The sequence below is a fragment of the Trachurus japonicus genome, chromosome 7 (genome assembly GCF_045865225.1).
Source record: "Trachurus japonicus isolate A0001 chromosome 7, Traja_1.0".
NCBI classification, from domain to species: domain Eukaryota; kingdom Metazoa; phylum Chordata; class Actinopteri; order Carangiformes; family Carangidae; genus Trachurus; species Trachurus japonicus.
The window spans coordinates 29,106,132-29,131,242 of NC_140913.1; the positions used below are offsets into that span (position 1 = coordinate 29,106,132).

Sequence of the window (25,111 nt, forward strand, 5' to 3'; positions counted from 1 at the left end):
CCCGCCTGCGTCTCCTCTGAAGTCACGCACACCGTCGGGCCTTGCGTTCGGCGCGCGGTCCCTCAGATCCGTGATCAATAGCCGGCGTCAGATCTGCGATTGAGCAAGTGAGTAAGTGAAGCGGCCACACGTGTGCGTTGTGCCCTGTAGCGTCTCCCTTGGCTAACGATGGCAGACAGGCAGCGATGCAATAGCGAGGAGAAGAAGAAGAAGAAGAAGAAGAAGAAAAGAAAGAAGAAAAGAAAAAAAAGACAACAGAAGAGCCCATTGTGGTGTGGAAGCAAACATGCTGCACCGCTTCATCAAGGATTAAAGCTCTGCAGAGACCAGAGGAGAAGAGGTGCTCAGAGCAAAAGCAGGAAGAAAGGGAGAGGGGGGAGGAAATTAAACCAAAAGAGAAGGAAAAGAAAAAAAAAAGTTGAGAAAGAAGTAAACAAAGCAGAAATGTGAAGAGGAAGTGGAGACGGTGAAGGTGAGGGACGAAGGGGAGAGACGCTGCGTGGCGCCAGGTCCTGTGTGAAGGACACTGCGGCGAGACCCGTCTTCTAATGACTCCTACATCTGTTAAATTATTCTGCTGGCTCTGCCGGGGGCCGGAGTTCAGGCTCAACCCCCCAACGTGAGGGCTCCAGCCTTGCCAGGCCTCGTCCTCCAACCCCGGTCTTCTGCAGGAGGCCACAGCTGCACCACAGTCACACTCACAGTCCCAACCCTCCAACCCTCCAACCCTCCATCCTCCACCAGGTATAGGACCAGGATCCAGACTCAGGCCGTCCTCAAGCAGATGGCTGATTAATGAGAGACGGACGAGCACGAGCGGAGAAAGATTCATGACCTGTGGAGACGGCTGCCTCCTCCTCATTCTTCTTCCTCTTCTGCTTTTATTCCTCTGCATCACTTACCTCTGACTTCCTCCTCTCCCTCTCGCTCTCGCTCTCCCTTTTCCTTTTTTTTTTTTTAGATTTACAATTTCAACAAGCCATAAAGTCTCCTGAAAAATTCAAAACTCTTCTTGTTCTCAGCTTTCCAACACTTTTCTCTCTGTTTAACAGCAGGAGGAGAGAAGGGGGGGGGGGGACAGGTGAGCCCATGGGCCTTTAAATTGTGAGGTGTGAATCAGGGTGTTACATGTGAAGAGACAGAGGCAGGCAGCCGCGGCCAGACTAATTGTTTCCGGCGTAGAAAGAGAGAGAGAGATAGAGTGCGTCCTGCTGACTTGAGCTGCTGCTTCTCTCCGGGGAGGAGGGAGAAGTGTCGGCTGAGATGTTAAGAGTTCATCTCCCCCGCCACCTGTACAGTAATTGTCCTCTATTCTGCGAGTCACTTGGATTACATGCAAATGAGGAGCTGAAAATTGGGCTGCCTAAAAGTCAAGAGCAGGAAACATCAAAGTTTTTGGGCAAAGGTGTGCGGCTCCATTTCCATAATAAAAGCTGCAGCAGGAAAAGTGAAAGTGAAATGAGCCTTTTTGGTGGGTTTAAAAAAATATTTTTTTAAAAATAGTGGAAGTTTGAGAGTTAATTAAGGAAAACATTTCACCAAAGCGTGTTGTGTGTATTTACCTGGTAGTGCATGAGAGTGTTGAGTCTCTTCCAGTCGTTCTCTATCTTGGTGGTGATGTCTTCATCCTGCAGCACCACGCGAGCCATTCGCCCCTGGCGCCACTCTGAGGATACACAAACACACACACACACAAACTGTCAGATGCAACCGCACATGCAAATGACACATCAAAGGCTGCGGTTTGTGAGGTGATGATATGTATTTCACATCTAAACATGAAAACCGTCATGTGTTTAAGATGGACCGCGTGTGTGCTCTGAATTAAAGGAGACATATTATGCCCTCTTTCCATGAATTAAAATAGTTCCCTGGTGTCTTAAAGACATATCTGTCTGTATGTATATATATATATATGTATATATCTATCTGCTTGCCCCGCCCCTTCTACCGGTCCCAGGTAGGGGTGGTATTATGCAAATTTGAAACCTAGTTACATCATTAGAAGACAACTGAGGGAACAGCTCATAAAACCACATGGATTTCAACCTAGGGAGCCAATATTACAGATTTTTCTTAGGCAATTCTCACATTTTGGAGGCCGGAAGGCAAGACAAACACCCAAATATATGTTAAAAAGCCTTCAAAAAGTGATATTTCCATAATATATCCCCTTTAAGATGTAAGTAAAGTGTAATATTGTGGTGAGATGACGCACAGCTGTTACATCCAGCTCTAGATCTGCACCTAGACTTCACAGGTTATTGGAAAAGTTGGATGTCAACCCCCAGTAGCATTTTATTAAAGTGCCGACAAAATGCCACAAGAATAAAATGAGACAAAACACAGATTGAGGAATCGAAGCACCAAAGTGTTTCTTCTGTTTCTTCTGTTTCCTCAGTGTAAACTCCATCTCCTCGTCTTTTGTTCCTGTTATTTACCTTCGCTGATTGAAATGCTTTCACAATCAGTTACCTTTGCATGAACCGCGCTAAGATAAGCGTAACGCAAAACAAAACCATTAAAGCGCTTTTCTTTCAAACCTCATTTTTTCCCTTTCAGTCGCTGGGACGTCGCCCTACGCAACTCAGCTCCCATAGAGAGCTCTCCACACACATTACCCAAATGAGTAGATATCAACAGCCGACTCTCTTGTGCGTGTGCTCCTCTAAAACCGACTTGGGATTGACACGCATCTTAATTAAACATTACACATGAACAATTCCAAGATATACGCAGGCAGGGCTGCAGGCTTTAATTGGTACTTGTGTCGTGGAGACGGCGCCGGCATTAGCATACGCAGCAGTTGGGCCCGTCAGGGTCAGAAAAAGACAAGAAAAAGCACAAAAAAAAAGCAGACGAGACAGGATGGAAAAGCGATCTGTGGAGAAATCACCTCCTTTCAAATGGAGAAAAGAAAAGAAAAGAAAAGAGGGGAAACAGGTGGAGGCTATAAGCGGGGCTGACTGAGGGCAGCGGCTGGCGGCTTGTTGCGGGGTAATGAAATGATAATAAGGGCTCTGATGGGAAAGTGGACAGCCATTGTGACTCTCATGCTGGGAGTGATCATTGATTTTCTTCTCTGTTGACTGGGTTTTATTACTTCGTGCCTTTGCCAGGTGACCACATGATATCTGAGCCTGGCACAACATCCTCCGACCGTCTAACCTACACTCAGCTCTGCGGAAAAACACAACCAAAAAATAATAACAATAATATAAAAAAAAAACCCACACACGGACACATTCAGACACAGATGCACTCTCTCAATTATCTTGAAGGAGAAGCAGAGGGAGGATGGAGGATGGACAGAGAGTCATATTGTAGAGTGACGGATGATGGGCTGATATGCAGGAAGCAGAGGAGGAAGAGGGAGTGGGAGTGGGAGTGGGGGGGGCTTTTGTTCTCCTCACTCATATGAAGTGAAAGGGAAGTGAGAGGGACAGGGCGCCGGGAGGTAAGGTACGGTACATGCGAGGATGGAAGTGGCAGACTGCGTGGGAGTGGAGTCTGGCGAGCTCCGTCTGTCAGCTCTTACCTGGGTCAGCCAGCCAGCTCGCCACGTCACAGACGCAACAACACACACACACACAGACACACACACACTGTCTCAATCTACTCTTGTCTGTCTTTACTGGCACTACAATGCCGGGAGAAGCAGCCAGACGGCGGGTGCAGCACAACGCCGTCAGTCAGTCAGTCAGGCGGTGGGTTTGATAGAAGGCCTGGCAGCGGAGCGGCGAGGCTGGCTGTCTGGCTGTGCTGCTGGAACACAGTTTTTATCACACTAATGCGCTGATAATCTGTACACATGGCGAGGTTTTCTCTCACTGATACATTAATCTGTGAGTATGAAGGACCCTCCACCTGCCAACTGCATCTGTGAGTGTCTGGACTGCATGCATGTGTGTGTGTGTGTGTGTGTGGGCGTGTCCACGATGACGTACCGAGGTCCATGTCGACGGCGCGTGGCCGCTGCGAATAGGGCATGTTCTTGTAAACGGCATCCAGTATCTTCTCCTTCACTTGTGTGATGGTGTCGCAGTTCAGCACCTTCACCGGGATCTCAGGACTGTTCTCGTTGTCTGGGTTCACACAGTTCAGGATCTGGATTGTGCAAAGAAAAAAAGGGGGAAGAACAAGAGAGAGAAAAAATCACAGAGGGGAATAAAGAAAGAAGCAGAGGAGCTGGAGGTGTCCTGTTACTGCTCAGACTTGGGTACAGCTTGAAGCTTCACCCTCATTAGAGTCTCCTTGGAGCATGGCAGGAGCTTTGAGAAACCATTTCCGCTTTCGCTGGCATCCCAAAATCTAATTTCACACCTTCGGCGGGACACCAATTTCCAGCTCTGCCGGGGTATTAGCACGTAATGAGCCAAATTCCCAGTCAGAGCAATCAGAGCATTGTCATGTCACATGCTGGCTGTGTGAGTGGATTTTTCCTCTCTGTGCATGTATGTGTGTGTGTGTGTGTGGAGGGTGTGTCTGTTTGATGTGTCCCAATTTCCAGAGCCACCAACCCTGATGATGGACCAACACTGGGGCCTGTGGGGACATTAGTTAATTTCCTTCCCGTGCAGGAAGGAGGAAGCCAGGCGCAGCAGACACAGCTCCGTCTCCTTAAAATAATGGTTCATGTTGAAAAAACTAACGACACAATGAGCAGAAATATTACTACATGTGTCATTTTAACTGAACTCAATGAAGATATTCACACGTCCAATTATCTGACATGCAGGTGCTTTGGACAGAGGGTTATCCTGCACACTGCTCCTGTTTAGTATCACAGTTCATGTCATTCTTACTGTACAACCTCCAACGTAAATATATAATGCTCCATCCGTACACTGTCATGTTAAATTAGGAGACGGGTTTTGTGTTTAAATGGAGGAGAAAAAATTTAAATACAAACATCAGCTATGCAGCTTTCACAGTATGTCATCATATTAACTTATTGGTTTTTTATGTGTCGCCATTAAATTATCTATAAAGTCCCTAAATTATTTAGAGCGTGATGATGCAGCTGATGATGGGATCTCATCCGTTCTTTTGAGGGGACGGTGTTTGCAAATTAAATATCCAGTTTACTGCTCCATCCATGTCACCTCTATTATTATCTCATAGCGTGGTGAATGTGCAGGTCAGAACTTGTCCACCAGAGCGTTTTGGAGTTGTTGGATTGTGCATTTGATGAGTTTGATGAGGGAAACCAAGAAATCCCATTAGCCTCCGTAGCGTAGCTCTGAGCAGCTTGCGGCTCTGCTCTACCGTTCTAAAAATAGCTTGCACCGACAATTAAAGGTAACGAACCTACTGCTAAAACTATAGAGATTATGGCAATGGGCCAATTTGCCAAAATGTTGAACTATCCCTTTAACATCACTAAAACAAGATAAGATAAGATATGGTATGATATTCCTTTATTAGTCCCACCATGGTAAAACATTTCCCAGTGTTGCAGCAGCAGACATTGATTAAAAGAATAAAGAGCATGAATAAATAAATACAAAGCAATGAAACACAATATCTGTCTAGTATGATTGGTGCACTGCTACTGGGAAATCATACTAGTTCATTTATGTTCACTTACTCCCTTTTTTAATAAATGAGATGTTTTTCCAATATAGGATAGTCTAGATGTGTGGAGCATCATCTATTTAAGATCATAGCTGTTGGACTGGTGAGAATCTAGAGGCTCTGAAACATGAGGGTGATCAATAAATTGTGTTGCACCATTTTAACTAAAAACCAAGTCATATCTGAGTCGACAGCTCCCTGTGTCGTGCACCATGTGTGTGTCCACCTGTGTGTTTGTTGTGTGTACATTGTGTGTCTCCTAGTGTGCTTGGTGGAGTGTGACGTACCAGGGTTTTGTACTCAATCTGCTGGCGGATGAGCTTGTCTTCACTCAGGGAGTAGCGGGCCTCTCCAGTGATGGCATCGATGGGCCCCTTCTCCATCTGCTGCTTGATGGCGCAGTACAGCATGAAGAGAGGCTCCCCAGCACACTCCTGCACACACACACACAAGATATTCACAGGAGAGAACATCAAAACTGAGAAACACCTTTACACTCACATACTCCACATATCTAATAACGTGTAATAACACTTACAGTTTCTGCGACAGGAAACTGTTGCAGAAACTTGTTAAGTGTAATGCATTGTTAGATGTAATGCATTATGCACCTGTGTTTACAATACGAGCACTTTACGTGAAGTCAGACGTATTGAAATTATTCTGAATGCTCTGAACATTACTGTGCTCATGTAGATTTTCTAAATGTGAGTTTCGTGTATTTAATGTACCTCCACAAGGAAACTGTAGCGGAAACTTGTCGGATTGAACGCATCATGCAGTGTGGACCTCCTGTTTTTTAGGGTTAGTTTTTTTTCTTTAAAGGTACATTGTGTAGGAATTACTCCCATCTAGCGTTGCGGTTGTATATCGCAAAGCAACTCAATCGTATTTTTCATGCTGCATTCACGTGAAATTGGGCAGACGGAAGACGGACGACGGCTGTAACAGCAAAAACAAGCCTCTATGTAAACAAGTGGTCCGTCAGCACGAGGCAAATCAATACACGTGAATGACATCTGGTTTGTTACCGACGGCCGTCTTCCCGGCTGCACGTGAATGCAGCATCAATGTAACGCTCCATTCCTCCTCACTGCGTTACCGCGGTGACTTTTCACAGACGCCACCTCGACCTGAGCCGACAGCTCCGGTGTCTCCGGTGAGTTTCCGTGGTTTCCTACCGTCACGCTGCCACTCAACATAAAAACATGGCGACACCACATGGCAGCCAGCACCGAGCTTACCCGCTCCATGTAGATATGAATGATATGAACGGCAAATTCAGAGCTTACCGGAACACTTCACTTTGTTAATGAAAAACATACTTTTGAACGAATTAATCGATTTTTGTGAATAGATAACAGGAGAAGTTACACAATGTCCCTTAAAAAAAAAAAAAAAGCCATCTTTTTATTTCTTTGAATAATCAATGTCACTGCACGCTGTCCTGCTATAAACTAAAACCAAACTACTAACTTTTAATTTAGAAAGATATGTAAGATACACATAGCTTGTGTAAGTGTTGCTTGTTGCACTCACCTTGAGGAATTTGTGAAGGAGGAACGCGAACCAGTTTGTGAGCATCTTCTCCGCAACTGACTCCGTTCTGAAATTACATGGGGAAAAAAAACACAAGAGAAACAGAATTCACTCATTTCTTTTTCTTTTTTTCTTGATATAGCAGTAAAAAAAAAAAAACCCAAAAAACCAACAACTTTCAGATAGTGGAGATGCTCCATAATTCATGAGGTTACGAGCACGACTTCAGGGAGGTTATCTCTGCGTCCTGGGTGGGTGCATCTTTGCCGCTGGTTTTTTTTTTTTGCTTGTGTACCGCCTGCAACACTTTGTGTGTCACAGTGAGCGAGCAGAGCAGAGAGAGGGCATCTGTGTGTTGAGTGTGTGTGTGACTCGAGAATGCATGGATGTGTGTGTGCATGTGTGTGTGCACGTGTGTGTGTGTATTCACGTGTGGTTGAACACAGCAGGGCATCAGCAGCTGTGACAAGCCTCAGCTGTTGAGAGAGACGAGTGCTGTCACAGCCTGGTAATGTCTGATCACAGCCAAAACCATCTCTTCTCCTCTCATTTCCTGTCGTCTAAGACCCCCCCACCCCCACCCCATCATACCCTACCACACACACACACACACACACACACACACACACACACACACACACACACACACAGACACAAGCACACACACACCAACACACACCCACCATCTCCACCTCCCTAGTCAATCACATGTGGAGGTACATCACACTGCTGGGCTTGATTGGGCATGAAAACACACACGAGTGTGCAATGACCTCTTCACTATTTCTACCACAGAGCGCAGAAGAGGGTTGTGTGTATGTGTGTGTGTACATATATACTGTATGTGTGTGTGTGTGTACACCTCTTTTATGATCTCTACTCATATCGCCCTCTGAATGGCAGACTAACATCCCCCCATCTGCCTCATTAGCACCATCATGGAACAGTAGAGAAACAGAAGTTTGACTTAAAAAAATAAAAAAATAAAAAAAAGAGAAGAGAGAAGAGAAAAGAAAAGAATACCAAACAGCCAGGTGGGAATAGTTAACAAGCATGAAACACAGATGAAAGGGTTAGTTCTGCGCAACTCATGTGGACGAGCACCTGAGGTGAATAGCAACAAGCTCCCTCGACTTGTAAAAACGCTGCTGCCCTGCTCTTTCACCTCCTCCGTTTGACTGCTGCACAAACACACACACACACACCGGCCTGTGTGTGTGTGTGTGTACCGACTGAGTTAAAGGGATAGTTCAACATTTTGGCAAATTGGCCCATTGCCATAATCGCTATAGTCATAGCAGTAGGTCCGTTACCTTTAATTGTCGGTGCAAGCTGTTTTTAGAACGGCGGAGCAGAGCCGCGAGCTGCTCAGAGCTACGCTACGGAGGCTAATGGGATTTCTTGGTTTCCCTCATCAAACTCATCAAATACACAATCCAACAACTCCAAAATGCTCTTGTGGACAAGTTGTGACCTGCACATTCACCACGCTATGAGATAATAACGGAACGGTTTTGCATGAATTTACCTCCGTCACAACAAACGTTCTGCTATTATCTCATAGCGTGGTGAATGTGCAGGTCACAACTTGTTCACCAGAGCGTTTTGGAGTTGTTGGATTGTGTATTTGATGAGGGAAACCAATAAATCCCATTAGCCTCCATAGCGTAGCTCTGAGCAGCTCGCGGCTCTGCTCCGCCGTTCTAAAAATAGCTTGCACCGACAAATAAAGGTAACAAACCTACTGCTATGATTATAGCAATTATGGCATTGGGCCAATTTGCCAAAATGTTGAACTATCCCTTTAAAAAAAGAAGAAGAAAAAAAGTGATTTGAAAAAGCAGCAGTACCAAGCTGCTTTGGATTGGAAATGGATTTTTCCTCCTAGCAGCCAAGCTTTTGGTCCCCACCATTATCACTGTCATTACTCCCGCTAGCTCCACCACAGCTCCACAACACTCGCTAATCACAAGTTAACATGCCACGGTGAAGTGCCCCACACAGACTGAGCTGCTGTTTGCAAGAGTGTGACAGCTTGTGATTGTCACCTGGCTGCAAAATGATCACTCCCCCATCAGCTTGTACATGAGCGCTGCCAAATCAAACAGCAATGTATTATTGGTGGTGGTGGTGGTGGCAGGGAGGCAAAAAAAAAAAAAAAAAAAAATGACCCTCTTAATGTAGCAGGAAATTACTGTGATTACTCTGGTGGATATGATGGAGCGGCCTTACAACACTGTGTGCCGAACCAGGGATTAGCAAGAATTGAAGCAGCCAGGTATTAAAGACAAGCTGGAAGGCTTTCGTCTCCTCAGAGCTAAATAGTGCTGGGGATGATTATACCTATTCAGGCTCTGAATGGACCTAAAGGGAGATTATGACTATTATGGAGATAATTGCGTTAAGTCGTGTTTGAGGGCTATAAGCAAGAGTGTGTGCGACTGAAGCAAGCAGCAGCAGCAGCAGCAGCGGCAGCAGCGGCAAGTCCCAGATGAATTGTATGAGCCAGGGGTGGTTAGAACGTTTTAGTCACTGAGACCGGGGGAAGAAGTGTCAGTCACTCTTTGTGTCTCATTAAATTGAGATCTATCTATAAGAGTGAGAGACTCTGTTTCGCATGCAGAATAATAGAGGACGACGTGTTCAGCTGCAGGACGGACGACGGTCGTGGCGGAGGTTAGATTTTGTTTTTTTGTGAATGATGATCTGCAGAACGACTCCTCCGAGAGCGACGCTTCATGGCTGCCGGTCGGCTTTATTGGCAGCTCACCGAGAGGAGAGAGAGAGAGAGCCGGGTGACAGCCATGTGCCAGCATGGGGAGGAGGAGGAGGAGGAGGAGGAGGAGGAGGAGGAGGAGGAGGAGGAGGGGAAGATGTAGATTAGTTCACCCAGTTTCCGCGACAGGATGAGGGAAAGTAAACATCAGTGGAAACGGAGGAAAGCTCCTGTTGTGTGCAGATACATGCAGAAGCTCTGTGCCTCTCTCCTCTGTGTCATCCCGACATACAGTACACAAACACACAGGCCTCTGTATACAACGTACGTACGTAAATAAAAAGGAAGAAACACGAACAGCGCTCACATTCAAGTCTTCATTCAAACATTCATAATAAGGAGCGGGTTTGAGCGCCGGCGGCTCGACTTTCACGCTGGATAAACCTAAATATATTGTGTTTTCTTTATGGACAAAACCCCCCAAATCCCTCTGTAATTGCCCCCTCCCTCCCTCCTTCCCTCCCACCTCTCCCCCCTTCTCTCTTTACCATGCGCCCCTCCCAACTAGTGAGAGACTTGAGTGTGTTAGAAGTTAATGGAACCTATTAAGCATTTTAATAAGCTCAGCAAGTCCCGAAGAAGGAAGTCAAATAATGCCTTTTGTGCGGGGGCTGTGCTGCTGACTCCCCCCCTCCCTTAATATCCTTCCTTTTGAATGGCGGAGGGGGCGAGGGGTGGGGTGGGGGGGTTAAGACGCACTTTGTTCTCCTTCTTCTCCTTTCCTTTTTGTCCTCCTCCTCCTCCTCCTCCTCCTCATCTGCCTCCACTTCCTTCTCTCTATTAATTGAGTTTCATTAATGAACATCAGGATTTCATTATCCCACATAGTGTTTAAGAAGGGAGCCTTGTACCCCCCCAACACACACACAAACCACCCCCACCCCTCCCATTTCTAGTCTCCTAATGGCAGCCGGGGTGGAGGGGAGGCTATATTAGCAGGCGGTGGAATGTCTTTCAATGAAACTAATGCCAAACACAATACTGGCTCTCTTAATAACGCTGTACTCCATTGCTCTGCATGGGCGGAAATCTCATTACAAAAACGCTGAGGAGAAAAATAATACAAGATTGAAAAGTCTCAAGGTGATAGAAGCAATGTTCTGTGATTCCATTAAAAGAACATTATAAAGAGAGAAACGCAGTGAAGGGAGTTGCTGTGTGCAAAACTTAAGAGGATGATGGAGAGAGAACGGAGAATAGAGCTTAATGACAAAAAAAAGAAAGAAAATAGATGATGTGGTTAACTGTTCCGGGATGTTCTGGTGGGCGGGGGTCATCAAACACTATAAGAGTTTCTATAATAATGGACGGATAGAAAGAGGACGATGCTGCGAAGTGACCACAGATGTGATGAGATGAGGTCAGAGCAGCAGCAGAAGAAGAAGAAAAAGAAGAAATATTTCACTAATGGTGAGAAATACAATACAAACAACAAGAGGTGCAGCATTGCTTCCACTTAGCACACCACGGAGTGAGGGAATCAGACGCTTACATATCTCTTTCAAAGAGCTTTTAGGAGAGCGTAAGTGTCTGCGAGCTAAAAAATCTTTCTCTTATCAAGACAAAGAAAGTGTGAAGCTTCTGAAAAGCTGTAAATACCGAGGAGAGCGGAGCGTCTTTGAACGAGGCACCTCCGAGGAGCACGAGTGCGCACCCTTCAAAAAACCTCGATTCTAGGACTTTAACTGACTGGGGATATTATTATTATCATTATTACATCTCTGCTGCATGAAGGCAGAAACACTGCTATGATTTGTTTTCACTGGTTTGATGGATGGGGGAATGGGATCCAGCACTTAGCTGAGCCTGATCCACAGAGCGACGACGGCGCAACATGATGCAAAACCAGGGGCGTGTCTAGAGGTGGGCTGGGGTGGGCAATAATAATTTTGTTATCAAAACATGCTCTGCTTTCCTGTCGGCCATTTTGAAGGTGTGGCTGTGCTCCTCCTTTACATTAGCGCCAAACCACAGCGGTTCTTCACACATGTGGTAGAGACACGGTTTAGTGAATCACAAGATCCTCAGCCATCCAAATCAAACTGTTTATACCTTTGATTCTTGTTTGCTCTTTTCCCTAGTTATAAGTCGTATTTGTACTCTTGTATGGTTTCACAGTCGAGTTTGCATGTTTTGCGAGTTGCATGTTTCATGTTGGTCGTTTTTTTCTCAGTGGAGCTCCCTCTACAGTTTCAGAGTAAATATTTTCACTGTCGTAACAACTCGCATGTGCATTTGTTTGCATGCCGTTTTCAATCCGTGGAGAAATGTCCTCCAAGGTGGGGAATGTTACTATATATCAATTATGGATAATAGGGTGTGTTTGTGTCGTAGTGCTGTAAAACACTCCATGTTTCTTGCAAGAAGAGATCTGGGACACGCCAAAGGACGCTAGGTCATTCAAGTCATTCAACCATCACAATTACTCCAAAGCAGTTTAATTAAGGTACACATCTTGCATAGTTCCTCTTTAAAGCCTGCTACCTCCCAACATGTTTGCTGCTGCCCACCCAAATTATCCAAATGCCCACCCACAGATGACATCCTAGTCACGCCCCTGTGCAAAACTGCCCCCTGGCATTCAAACACAAGCAGCCCATAATGCTGCAGTAACCATTCGTAACCCATTACGTAGGTAACCAGTTTGTCAAATAAATGATGCTGATTTGTTTTCCCATCTTGCATCCGTGTCTTCTTCCTGTGATTCACCACTTCAGCCCATTCAGCTCGTTTCAGGGGAGAGGGAGCAGAAATGTCACGGTACATCCCTGTTGCATATTTATGAACTAACTGTAAGCACATTAGGCGCTATACGAATCAAATCCAGTGTCAGCAAATGCACCCATCAGATCTCTGCATGACGACGAGTGAGGAGGAGGAAGGTTGTTCAGTCCTGCAGAACCAGAACCTGGCTCATCCTTATCAAACATCTAAAAATGACTGCAACTATGTCTATATTTAGGACTTTTTATCGAGCAAAGAGTTTGGTGACAGTGGACTGATACAAGTTAATCTAATATTATCACTCCGCGGTAAGGTAGAGATAGCACATCAGCAATTAAACACTCAAATATGAAAAAAAAAATACTATCAGGAGATAATCTGCCTTAAGAGAGAGAGTGTGTATGTGTGAGAGGAATACAGAAGAGAAAAGGTATGACGGGGGCATACAGAGATGCGAGAGGCATCAGAGGGAGTTAACATGCAGCATCTTTAACGTGCTGCCCACGTACTGTAAGTTGAACAAGCGTTCAGAGGCTGCGTTTAATCTGCCGAATTAAAATGTTTATTAGTATCTGCAACTCTGCTTCTTCTGAATCCTCTCTCTCCCTCTTTCTCTCTCTTCCTCCCTCCTGTTCCTCCCCCCCTCTGTGCTGTGGTTAGTGATGGCATGCTCCTCCATCTCCTCGCTGCAGGAACAGGGCTCAATAATTAAGGACGCTTTAGCTTCTCTGGAGCAGCCACAATGTGCTGCTGTTATGTCAGAACCTCCCTGTTCGCCACGGGCATGCACACAGTGTACCTACTACCTACTACACCTACACACTGTCTTACACTGCACACCAGACACTAGTAGATACAGTACAGACTGAAGAGAAACCCTCCTCTTGGTAAACAAAGACAATTACTCTGTTGTCTGGAGTCAGTCCTGGTGTTAATAGAGCTGTCAATCAGTTAGAGACGGACAGACGCTTCTAATCTTGTTTGTAATCCTTTGTTTACATTTGGATAACAGCATCAGCCTGCTATTATTCTGGCCTTCCTTCCATCAAGTCTCATAAAAAAGACTAAAACTGACATTGTATTAAAGGGATAGTTCAACATTTTGGCAAATTGACCCAAATTGAGCCATAATCCCTACAATCCCTGTCTAGTTTTAGGAGTAGGTTTGTTACCTTTAATTGTCGGTGCAAGCTGTTTTTAGAAGGGCAGAGCAGAGCTGCCTGGAGTTGTTGGATTGTGTATTTGATGAGTTTGATGAGGGAAACCAAGAAATCCCATTAGCCTCCGTAGCGTAGCTCTGAGCAGCTCACGGCTCTGCTCCGCTGTTCTAAAAATAGCTTGCACCGACAAATAAAGGTAACGAACCTACTGCTATGACTATAGCATAAGGTTCTCATACTTTCCAATCACTGACCCCAAACTTTAAAAAAACACACAAATGAGCCACAGGCAGGACTGCATCATGAGCTCCTCCATCATAAGGAACATGGACACAGTGGTTTACTTAAGAGTTGACCCCCCCCTCGATGCTCCGTCATGCTGCAGGAAACACTCAAAAAATGTATTCCTGTTGGAGGACGACTTTGCTAAAAACCACAGCACCCATGGGTTTTGAGGAGATAAAATGAAAGTTTGTGAGTTGTGGAAAGTGCTGGGAGACGGACTAATGCTTTGTTGGTTTTCACCATTTCCATGGATTTTGCTGACAGTGACAGACGTACAGACCCGATCCTTTACTAAACAGCCATTTGGTTCGGTTGTACACATGAAACTTTGATTACCGCTGCAGGTCACCGAGGGACTGTGAGGACAACATGGTTAAAACACTGTGACAGATGGAGCTATTTTTGTATCTTTGTCTGTTGCGCTTGTTGCAAATTATGGTTTTCTCTTTAAAAGGTCGAGCGTGCCGGCTGTGTGGACATGCTCCCCTCTCTGGAGGGAGGCATTCAATGACAGCGGGACGGTGAGAGAAGCAAAGCTCTTTACTCTCGCTCAGGCTTGTCTCGAGGATGCACTTTCAACTCGCTGTAATATAAATGAAGTCAGGAAGTGTGGTGGGCGACCTGGAGCTCCTTCCTATGTGTCGGCTCGATCCTATAGCCGTGTTAACTTTGCCCAGGGACTGTAAGCTCACTCATGATTCATTCAGAAGTACTTTCCGAGTGATATCTGCCTCCACTGATCTCCTGACGAGCACAGTGGACTCCGACGCATCGCTTCAGTTCGTTAGAGTAATATTTCAATCACAGGCTGAGCCCAGACGGATAAAAAAAAACAAAAAAAAAACAAGAAACACAAGGATCTGCTTACATGCTGTCTGTAAGAAGCGTTCATTAATACCAGAAAACAGAGGGGGGTCTCAGCCAGCAGAATAGCAAGCATTTCACTATCCTATTATATGAGATAATAGAGTGAGAAGAGCCAATAGAAAAGACAAGTGAATGTGAAAATGGCAACAAAGCAGAGCCCAGCAGCCTCACTCACTACGCCCTGCACAAACATCATCACAGACGTGTGTGTGTGTGAGAGTGAGTATGAGTCAGCTGGCTGGCTTGACTGCCGGCTTTTCACTAAATAGGCGATGAGGAAGACAACAACGGCAAAGAGCCATGTCAAATCGTTAATCCCTTAAATTCTTGGAGTGAAATATAAAAACTATGGGACATCCAGCCCTGCAGGCTGCAGCGGCAGGACCCCGGGATTACGTACCACTGCGCTCCTAATAGGAGGAGGATAATGGAAACTTGGAGGTGACGTGAGGCCCCCGCTGTCGTACAAAATAACAGCTTAATCTGGGTCCGTGTGGCTTCCCTCCCGTCTTTTCAACCTCTTGCTCTGTTTGCTTCTGCGCCGCCGTGCCGTCGTCTTTTCTGTCTGGCAGTTATTTACCCTGACTATTAATGTGGGTTTTTCAAATACAGACACTGAGGGAACATTAACATCAGAATGAAGGTGGTGTTTGAAAGTGGAGCAGCTGCCTGCTCTCACTGTCTCTGCTTATTAGTCGTGTAAACATAATCAAAATCCTGCACAGAGCACAGTCAGCTTCTCACAGAGCCCCGTTCACAGAGCTTTGTGCATTCTCTACCTTTTTTTTTTATTGTCAGTCCTTCACACTGTTTCTATACATTCGCAGCCACCGAAGCAGCTGAGGACACTTGGGCAAGGACTTAGCAGGTGTTTAAAGTTTTAGCACATAATCCCAACTCCCCCGGAAAACAATGTACACTGGAGACACAGCAAGGAAGAGGAGGGGGAGGAGGAGGAGAGAGAGAGAGAGAGAAAAGTTAAGTTGAACCGCTGCTGAATGTTTTATAAGGTGCCTGAGCCTGGAGGATAAGTGAGACTGACATTGGCAATGAGAGAGAGAAGCAGAGCGGGAGAGAGACGGAGCGCGGGAGAGAAGCAGGAATTATGCAGAGAATTCAGATGTTTGCCGCTGACATGACGAACACGCCGCGTTTATCTCAGCATACTGTACATGTTGCTGTCGCACTCGTATACTCGGTGAAGCGACTACATCGGAGGAGCAAGTAGAGGGTAGGGGTGGTGAGAGATCTGAATGCATCCACCCACCAGGAAAAAAATATAAGGGGAGGAAGAAGAACATACAGCTCTTAATCAATCCTCATCCATCTGTCTATATGTATCAACATCCTCCTACAGCTCTGGAAGCAGGACTGTTTGTTCTAATATACGTTTTGACTGAACTTAATCAAATCAAACATCTGGGACGGTTCTGTAAAGCATCACTGAGGATGAAGGCGTTTTCTGTTCAGGAACATAAACAATATACTAAGGGCGAATTCCAATTCCTATCTTAACCCTCAAACTCAACCCTTAATCTTACTAGCCCTCAAAACCAAGTGTTAAGGGCTATAGAAATGGGACACCCCTTAAATGCAGATACGTCTTCAGACTGTGGGCGGTTTCGCATTAGTTTATTTATTGTTTTATATTTGCACTGTTAACCCTGCCAGTTTAATCATAAGCCACAAACGCAGCTATAATCGACAGGTCCATCAGGTCCATGTTTTTGAAATTGTTTTGGACTATCTGTCAGTTATTACTTTTTTTTGTAGCCTATAAGTTAGTTGAGATAGTTATAAGTTGATATTCAAACAAATTATCTTATAAATACCACAACCACGGACATATTCATCTGAAAGTCACCGCATACCACGGCTTATTGAAAGGTAAACACCAGCAGTATCGTTAGATAACTCTGCGGCTACAGGAGATGACATTAGCCTGGTCATCTTATAACATTATCGGCGCAAACATTTAACGTAGGCTGTTTCTTGATAAAACAACTTAACAACTACATAACAGAGAATAATGACAATTTTGTAACTAAACAACAGCAAAATGGCTTGTCCGCACCGGCTGGCTATATATATAAGATCGTAAAACAAAAAATAGGCTAAATGTTATGCAACAATAAGGTAAATAATCCATAAAATGGGCCTAAACTAAGATCATACAATTTTTTAGTTTTGTAATATTTATATCTCTATTAGCAAATAAAATACTGCATTCTGAGTAGCCCTTGCTCCCAATGGTGGTGTCGGAGAATCTCAATATTGAGGCACATTTTTGAGATTGGACGTTAAGATAGGAATTGGAATTCACCCTAAGCCTTTAATGGATGATATTCACCTTAAATCGAACGTATATCATATAATAAATAGATCGGTACGAGCTACAGGTCATGATCACGGTGCTTCTGTTACCTGCGCAGCAGCAGCTTCGGGTGGTTCTTGCTCTCCAGGTTGCGGTCGATGAGGTCCGACAGCAGGTGCTTGAGGACGTCGGTGGCGTACTCCAGACGCCCCTGCAGCGCCGTCATGATGAGCGAGGCCACGTTGCCGCGGTCCCTCATGGAGAAGGAGCGCTGCATCTCCAGCGTCCGGATGAAGGTGAGCAGGAACACCTTGTTGTTGATGAGCTGGCCGAACAGCTTCAAGGCCTTCTCCACGTTCTGCTGGCCATTACCCGACACCTGGGTGGAGGAGGGAGGAGGAGGAGGAGGAGGTGTGTTGCTAATAGTCTCTAATAATTAGAGTAGTAATGAGCTGAGTTGTGTTTCCTTCCTGACCTTGTCTCACACAAAATAAAGATTTTTCCAAAGGCCCCTCACTCATGTTTCACTTGAGGCAGACACAAGTTCCCACTCATGGTGAGTAACTGAGAAGATCTTAATCAATTATTGACCCAGGTCTGTTAAAAAGCATCGTACCCTGAGTTAGCTGCCATTTCACTTTCAAGTCAAAATGTCAAACAACTTGCCAGTGTAAGACAATCCTGACGAGACAAAACTCCCCGTCTTACTCTATTCTGAATGCCATTTTTCAAAAGTTTAGGTCTAGGGTCAGAGACATGTGCAGACTATAGAGGCCCCAGTGGTGAATTTATCAAATTCAAGATACTTGATATAAAGATGACACATTGCGAGCAGTGTCCATGGTTTGAAATGAGATCCACTCCAGCTGTGGGGGCCACATCCTTCAGAGGATGCAGTCCACAAAGGTGTGGCCCTTCTTTTGTGATCTGCATGTTGGATACCTCATCTTCCAGTAAAAGAAGGACACTTAAAGGGATAGTTCAACATTTTGGCAAATTGTTGTTGAGTGTTATTGAGTTGTTTTTGAGGCAAATGCAGAGACTGCTTGCTGAAAAACTGCCCCCGACAGGAACGCGCATCAGCTGTTGTGCATGTATTTACCTCTAAAACAACTCTTTCTCGTAACGTTCTCTTATTATCTCATAGCGTGGTGAATGTGCAGGTCACAACTTGTCCACCAGAGCGTTTTGGAGTTGTTGGATTGTGTATTTGGTGACTTTGATGAGGGAAACCAAGAAACCCCATTAGCCTCCGTAGCGTAGCTCTGAGCAGCTCGCGGCTCTGCTCCGCTGTTCTAAAAATAGCTTGCACCGACAATTAAAGGTAATGAACCTTGCCAAAATGTTGAACTATCCCTTTAAGGATGCAACCAGTCTTCAAATTCCTCCTCTGAAGGACACAGCCCACAAACTGGGATTAAACTTTCCTGTCTCCTCAGTGAGCGTAGTCGTGATTGCTGTTCATGTCAAAACATAATGAAGCTACAGCTCTAGATATAGCCCGACTTTTCTACTTGTTATTATCTGATCAAGCCAGAAAAAGATAATATCAGTAAAATAAAAAAAACTGTTCAATAAAAATAGTATCAATAATTCATGGTTTGACGTTGCGGTCCTTCCATTATTTATAAATGATTGGTCATAATGCAGCAGAGATGAAAATCAGCATCTCAAGATCTCATGAGAGTTTGTTATTGAAATAGAGAAAGGGAGTTGGAAACATTTAGTTCATCACAATGTTTGGAGGATCTGTGGCTTGTGAATAAAGGGGCCAATTTTATTTCATAAACTCTGTGGTGAAAGAGTTGGTCATAATCTGTCTTCTCCCATCGGAGGGACTCATCTCTGTCTGGTCTTCCCATCCCATCTACAAATAGAAAGCTGCACCTCTATCACGTTGAATGTCTTTATCTCTGATAGTGGACGCCAATGAACTCATTTCCCAGCACCATGAAGAGGAACAAGAAAAAAGAAAAAAAGATTGTGAACAGTCCTGTTTTTTTTTTTTTTCTCCTTCCTCCACCTCCATCGGTGGGACCTGCAGTCCTGCCTGAGGACTGGGAATTACTCAGTTCATTACTCCTCATAGTGCAGCCGCTGGTGGGTGAAATAGCCATGTGCTGGGACCCTGTTTTCCATGAGGGATCTTGCATGTTTTAGCTGGGTGCACATGTGTGTATGAGTGTTTGCTGCCCACGCTGTGTGTGTGTGTGTGTTGGTGTGTGTGGTGTAAGACCAGAGGGCAGAGAGGATAAGTGGCACGCCGGTATCTGCTCCCCCTCGAGCACTCTGCCACTTCCCCTGCAGGAGAACCCACTCTCTCCCCATCTCTATCTTTTTCCCCCTTGTCTTTTATTAACACATTTTCTGCTTCTGTGTCTCTGTGTGTCTCTACCTCCAGTTCTCTGAGGACGGGATGATCCTCGATGCCGGGGAAGAGGACCCTCATGGCGTACGTCCTGTAGTCCAGGTGGGGGATCCCCGCTCGGTCCAGATCGCTGGTCAGCTCATTGATGTCTGTCTGCAGCTCGGCAAAGGCTGGAGGGAAGAGAAGAGAAGGAAAAAGACGACACATGAGGGACCGGTTTGAGTGACACGCAGCACATAAATAAAATAAAACCCTTCCCTTTAATCCCCGAGGACCGAATTTGTGAACCCGTCTTATCTTCATGGTGTTTACCGCCATTATGATGAAGGTGACAGTTAAAGCCTGAGATAGTCTTCTTGTCAGAGAAACTCAACGTTTCACATCTTTTCCCTTAAAAAAAATAAAAAATAAAAGCTTGCTCTTGCACGCGCACACACACAGCCCACCACTTCTCACTCATTTTTATCTAGCAGCCAGTAAATTGGCTGTACCTAAGGCCCCAAAGAGTGTGTGTCATCTCAGTGTGAGGCTGCAGGTGAGCACTAGTTAATTGGCTCCATCCTGACTGACTCCTGTTCCCGGCTCGTGGCGCGGTCGCTCTGCCTCGCCGCCCTTGGGGGAGGCTCCCCGTCTGCAGCCTATCACAGGAGCAGCAGCAACTCCTCCATCTCCAGCCGGTCTTATCCCTCACCTCCTGGCCCCCTGCTCCCCCCTGTGACTGCTGGGCTTACACACTGACACATGGGCTTAAAGGCACACGAGGGGTGTGTGTACTCATAAGGAGGGACCCAGGTACCGTCTAAATCTCCCCCGCAGGGCAGAACACTGCCAGCCACTGCTAATGGTTAAAACATTAATCTTCTCCTTTTCCCAGGGCTGCCTGCCTGCCTGCGTAGGGGCCGATCCCTCCTGTTTTCCCGCTCCGTCCGTCTGTCTGTCTGTCTGTCTATCTGCCAGCCCGTCCGTCTATTAACTGTCTGTCATTTTGACCACTCTGGAAGTTTGCTGCTGCAGTCGGGGTGTTTTTTTCCACCGCATGATAACACCAGAAACGCCACTCAGGAGGAGTAGCTGGAGGGGATGAGTAATAAGATCCTCTCCGGCTGATGAAATCCCCCTGAATGCAACACAAACTGGGCTTTCGCTGTGGCAGTGATTGGTCGTAATGACCGCCAGTGATGACACCGGGGGCCAATCGGTTGTGTTTATTTAAAGGTCCAGTGTGTAATAATTGACAAGGTTTATTTTGCAAAATCTGATTAAACTACCCATGTATAAGCGTATAATTGCTATAAAATATAATTTGTTTGGTTTTTGTAGCCTTATAATTCTTCTTTTATATCCACCTTTTTCCACACAAATTGACATCTGTGTTAAAAGCCAGCGTTAATAGATCCATGTGTTTACCGCAACTATGACAACGACTGAAAACCATGGAAACCTAAACCGGAAATGCAAAATCGGCTTCCGGTTTTGACCATACATGACGTTCGGAAACTTGTGGATATATACATATAGCAAGGGCCTTGCTTTAGAGAGTGTCGCCATCTTGCGCCACCATGTTTGTACAGCAGCCTGAATGGAAAATCCAGCCAGTCAGAGAGCGCGTTTCAAGAGTTTCGCATTCATAAATAAACCGACGTAGAAGAAGGAGAAGGAGGAAACAGCAGACATATCGTAAAATGGTTTAGATCTTCACCTCATCGCTCCATGAAATATGTTTTTTTGTCCTCGGAGGCCACCGTCACTTTGCCGACGGGAGGGGTGAGTGCGAGCGAGCCAGTGAGTGAGCGCTGCAAACTAGAATCTGAACGCTAGATATCACAGTTTTCCCCTATGGACCTTTAAAAAAAAAAAAAAAAGCATTCCTACGTAGCAGAGAGTTGCAGCATGGGAGGGATTTTGTTGGAGGTCAGGGTGGGGTTATCTGCGCTCCTCCCTCTGGGTAAGAAGTCGGAAAGGTCAGACGGACGACGGCGGCCTCTTTTAACCCTGAGCCACGAGGGAGGAGGAGGAAGGAGCAGCGGTTTTCAAAGCGGCGTCGCGTTGATACGGTTGCAGGGGAAACAACGACGACACAGTGACACCAGGTGCAGAAACACACTAATCTCATAAAAACATAAACGAGGAAATTACCCCTCCGGTTTAGACGAGAGTGAAAAAGTACTAAACGTAATGTGTCTCTCGCTGGGAGGAGGAGGAGGAGGAGGAAGTCGGTTCGACTCTAATGAGAAACTCCATATTCGCGTGTCAGTTTATGTGGGAGTCTGTGCACAGCATGCAAACGGGAGAGCAGCGAGAAGTGCAAGGATTGACTATGTGAGCAGACGGGTCACACGCAGGGCGCTCTGACTGGATCCATGTGTTGTGGGATCTAACCAGGGTGACTCACTGACCTAGATTTGGAGAAATTTTCCCTGCATTATTTAACACATACAGAAATGTGACAATTTACTTCAAACACCATATGCACAAATAAACATTCATGCCTCTTGTGTTTACATCCCACCCAAGAGAGATGAAGAGAAATGGATGTTTCATGCAAAGACAAAATCTGAGGGTGGAAATCTAACATCGGGCTGCTGAGCTAACGCTAAACGCTGACGCCAACCTTCTTTGCATTCGAGGGCGACCCGCGACTCCAGGTTGTCCATCTGCATCTGCAGGCGCTTGAGGGTGAGGTCGTTTTCGCGCGACTTGCGCTTGTAGGCGATGAGGACGAGGATGACGATGATGAGGAGGAGGCCTCCGCCGGCGGCGATGCTGACGATGGCCGGGAGGGTCAGCAGGCTGTCCGACATGATGTGGACGGAGCCGGGGGAAACGTGGAGACCGCCCACTTGAACCTGTGGAAAGATGCAAATCACACACACACACACACACAGAAGATGCATAATTAAAGGAGAATTCCGGCCATTTTTGACCCCTAAATCGTTTTCCTCTGAAACATCCTGGAAAGACATTCGCAGAGCGCCTGCTCTCCCCGCCACAGAAACAAACACTTTTTCCTTGTTGTGATGATTTCTTTACAAAAATAAATGCAGTGCAGTGGTAGTGTTTGTTTCTGTGGTGGGGAGAGCGGGCGCCCTGCGATCGGAGTTAGGCTGTCTGAGGTGAGTGATTAGCCTACATGCAAAAACACAAAGTTTATACTGTTTATACTGTACACTATGTGAGTTCAGTGGTGTCTCGTAAGGATTCGAGTCATGTACCATAGATATTTTATTGCTTTTTGAGTGTTTGTTTTGGTTGAAAGAATTGCCCCCATAGGTTAGCATTGTCGCTATCCCTAGCACCGTGTAACTCTGGTTTGCCTGCATCAATTTTAGTCGTGTTTTTTGCTCCCCCCAACACTGGGTGACCATCAGGAAAATGTTTTAGGGGTCAAAAATGGCCGGAATTCTCCTTTAACATACCATATATTCCTATAGAATATGATCAGCTCTCGTGAAATCAATCACATGATATACAGCGCTGCTCGCACCAAGTCTTAGAAAACCTGCCAAATCGTAGGTAAATATTGTCTGCTGAAATTGATACCGAGTGCAAACACATGCAGCCACCTACACACCGACGCTGTGAGGGAAATAGTCCGGGGCTTGCACTCAATAAGCGAGCAGGCAACTAAAAATAATTGCAGTGGATTCTGGCAGGACATTTTGACAGCTATAGCACACTCCCGCTGTTCTCCCTTTGACCTCTTTTCCTTCAGCTGAATGAACAACGATGAGAGCACGACTAATGGAGTTTAGAGGCCAACTATTATAAAGAAGAAATCACAAATACATACATAGGTGGTGGTGGTGGGGCGGAGAGAGAGACAGACAGACACACACACACACTGACCATGACTTTGTATTGTCCCGTGAGGTTGGGAGGCTCGCACAGCAGCTGGCTCTCCGACACGGTGACGGAGCAGGGAGTCTCTCCAATCAGCACCGTGTAGTTAAGCTTCACCCCTCCGGACGCCGGGGGAACCAGGTTTCTGCCCTGTGGGCATGTGGAGATGGACGGAGAGAGAGGGTGTGAAATTAGGAGGAGAACACAAACAAATGGCTCCATGGAAATCTTTTTTTTTTCTTCTTCTTTTTAAAACCACAAAGCCAATATGTCACCTAAAGACTCCCCATTGCTCCGGCTTAATACGACTCCATACTGAGATCAAACAAGGTGATAGATTTCACAGGTTGGAGCAGAGATAGGAATCAGGATGAAAGAATATGAGATGATGTCTCAGTCTTCTGGTCAAAAGGCTTTTTAAACCCGACTAATGAAAGAAAATAAATATCTAGTGTATGTTTAGCTTATGTACAGAGTCTAAGTCAGATGTGAGTGTTGAATTACTAAGTTTCTGCATCATCTAAATACATATTACTCCATGTTCTGCCCTGAATATGTTTTATATGTCAAAGAGACACTTAAGTTGACTGTTGAAGGATATTGCAAAACTTTTATTTTGAAATCCGCTTAGTTGCAGGAAACAGGAAGTAACAGCGAAACCCTTTTGTATCCCTCAGAAAACAATGGCTGTAAGTGTTACATAATGGTTTAGCCTGTAAAATAACTGTACCATTATTTATTTACCTGCTAATTACCTGTTTTTCTAGTCTATTGCATTAATGTTGGTCTTTAATACTATTCATTAAGCCATTTCTTGTATCTTTCTTTTCTGTCTCACTGACCCCTGATCTGCTGTGTATGAAGTCATTAAAGGAGTGAGCACACTCACTTCCTGGCTCTTGAAAAGGAGTTTGTCTGGCTGTATATGTGTCAACACACGTAGAGAGAAGAGTACACTCAACATGTTCTTTACCTTGAGGATGATGGGTGAGCCAGGTTTCTGCTCCAGGACTCCGGAGGTGCTGAGGGGCTCGAAGTACGGGTTTGGGTAGTAGAGGAGGTTTGTGTTATTGAAGACGAGCAGCGCCTGGACGTTGTTGAAGATGAACCCGAACTCATCGGCGTGCTTCACCGTATCCAACCCTGGAAGGTATTCTGCCATCAGCGAGGGGGCGAAGCAGCTCATACTGGTGGTGTTCAATACTTTACACACCTGAAGAGAACCAACAAAACAAGACAGAGAGAGAGAGGGGAAATATGTATGAAAAAGGAAGAAAACACTTTTTCTTCCCTAACGCTTCTGGGGGATGTGTTGCACTCAAACAAGACACATCATGGTGTGATAGCCTGAGCAGCCTGAAATGAAAGCAGAAATGTGATTCAGTCATCCAGGATAAACTTCGGCGGCGCGGACGTGGAAGATGTTTGGTTTTCTTTTCCCCCCGTTTCTGAAATAACACGGCTACTTTCAAGCCGATCTGCTGCAAAGCTCTGCTCTGTTTGTTATAACCTAAAGTGTGATCTTAACTGAAACACATTGGTAACAAGGCGGACCCTGCAAGGAGCTCACCAGGCTAATACCTGGCATGTAAAATCCTCATTCTGTGCACAGAAAAAAAGGGATTTATCGCGTGTCATTAAATCCATCTTTATTGTAGAGG

The 25,111-nt window shown here is 45.5% G+C and overlaps 1 protein-coding gene across 1 annotated transcript in view; it reads right to left on the bottom strand.

The window, feature by feature from the left end:
* plxna2 (plexin A2) overlaps positions 1-25,111 on the bottom strand; it is a 195,692-nt gene that overhangs the window by 29,010 nt on the left and 141,571 nt on the right. The window contains exons 17-25 of the mRNA XM_085782734.1: positions 24,424-24,663; positions 23,457-23,600; positions 22,222-22,456; positions 19,638-19,780; positions 17,353-17,621; positions 7,117-7,183; positions 5,865-6,011; positions 3,948-4,107; positions 1,563-1,666 (exon numbers count right to left, since the gene is read on the bottom strand). Of these exons, the coding sequence (XP_085638860.1) occupies positions 1,563-1,666; positions 3,948-4,107; positions 5,865-6,011; positions 7,117-7,183; positions 17,353-17,621; positions 19,638-19,780; positions 22,222-22,456; positions 23,457-23,600; positions 24,424-24,663 (1,509 nt within the window). The remainder of the gene's footprint in view (positions 1-1,562; positions 1,667-3,947; positions 4,108-5,864; positions 6,012-7,116; positions 7,184-17,352; positions 17,622-19,637; positions 19,781-22,221; positions 22,457-23,456; positions 23,601-24,423; positions 24,664-25,111) is intronic.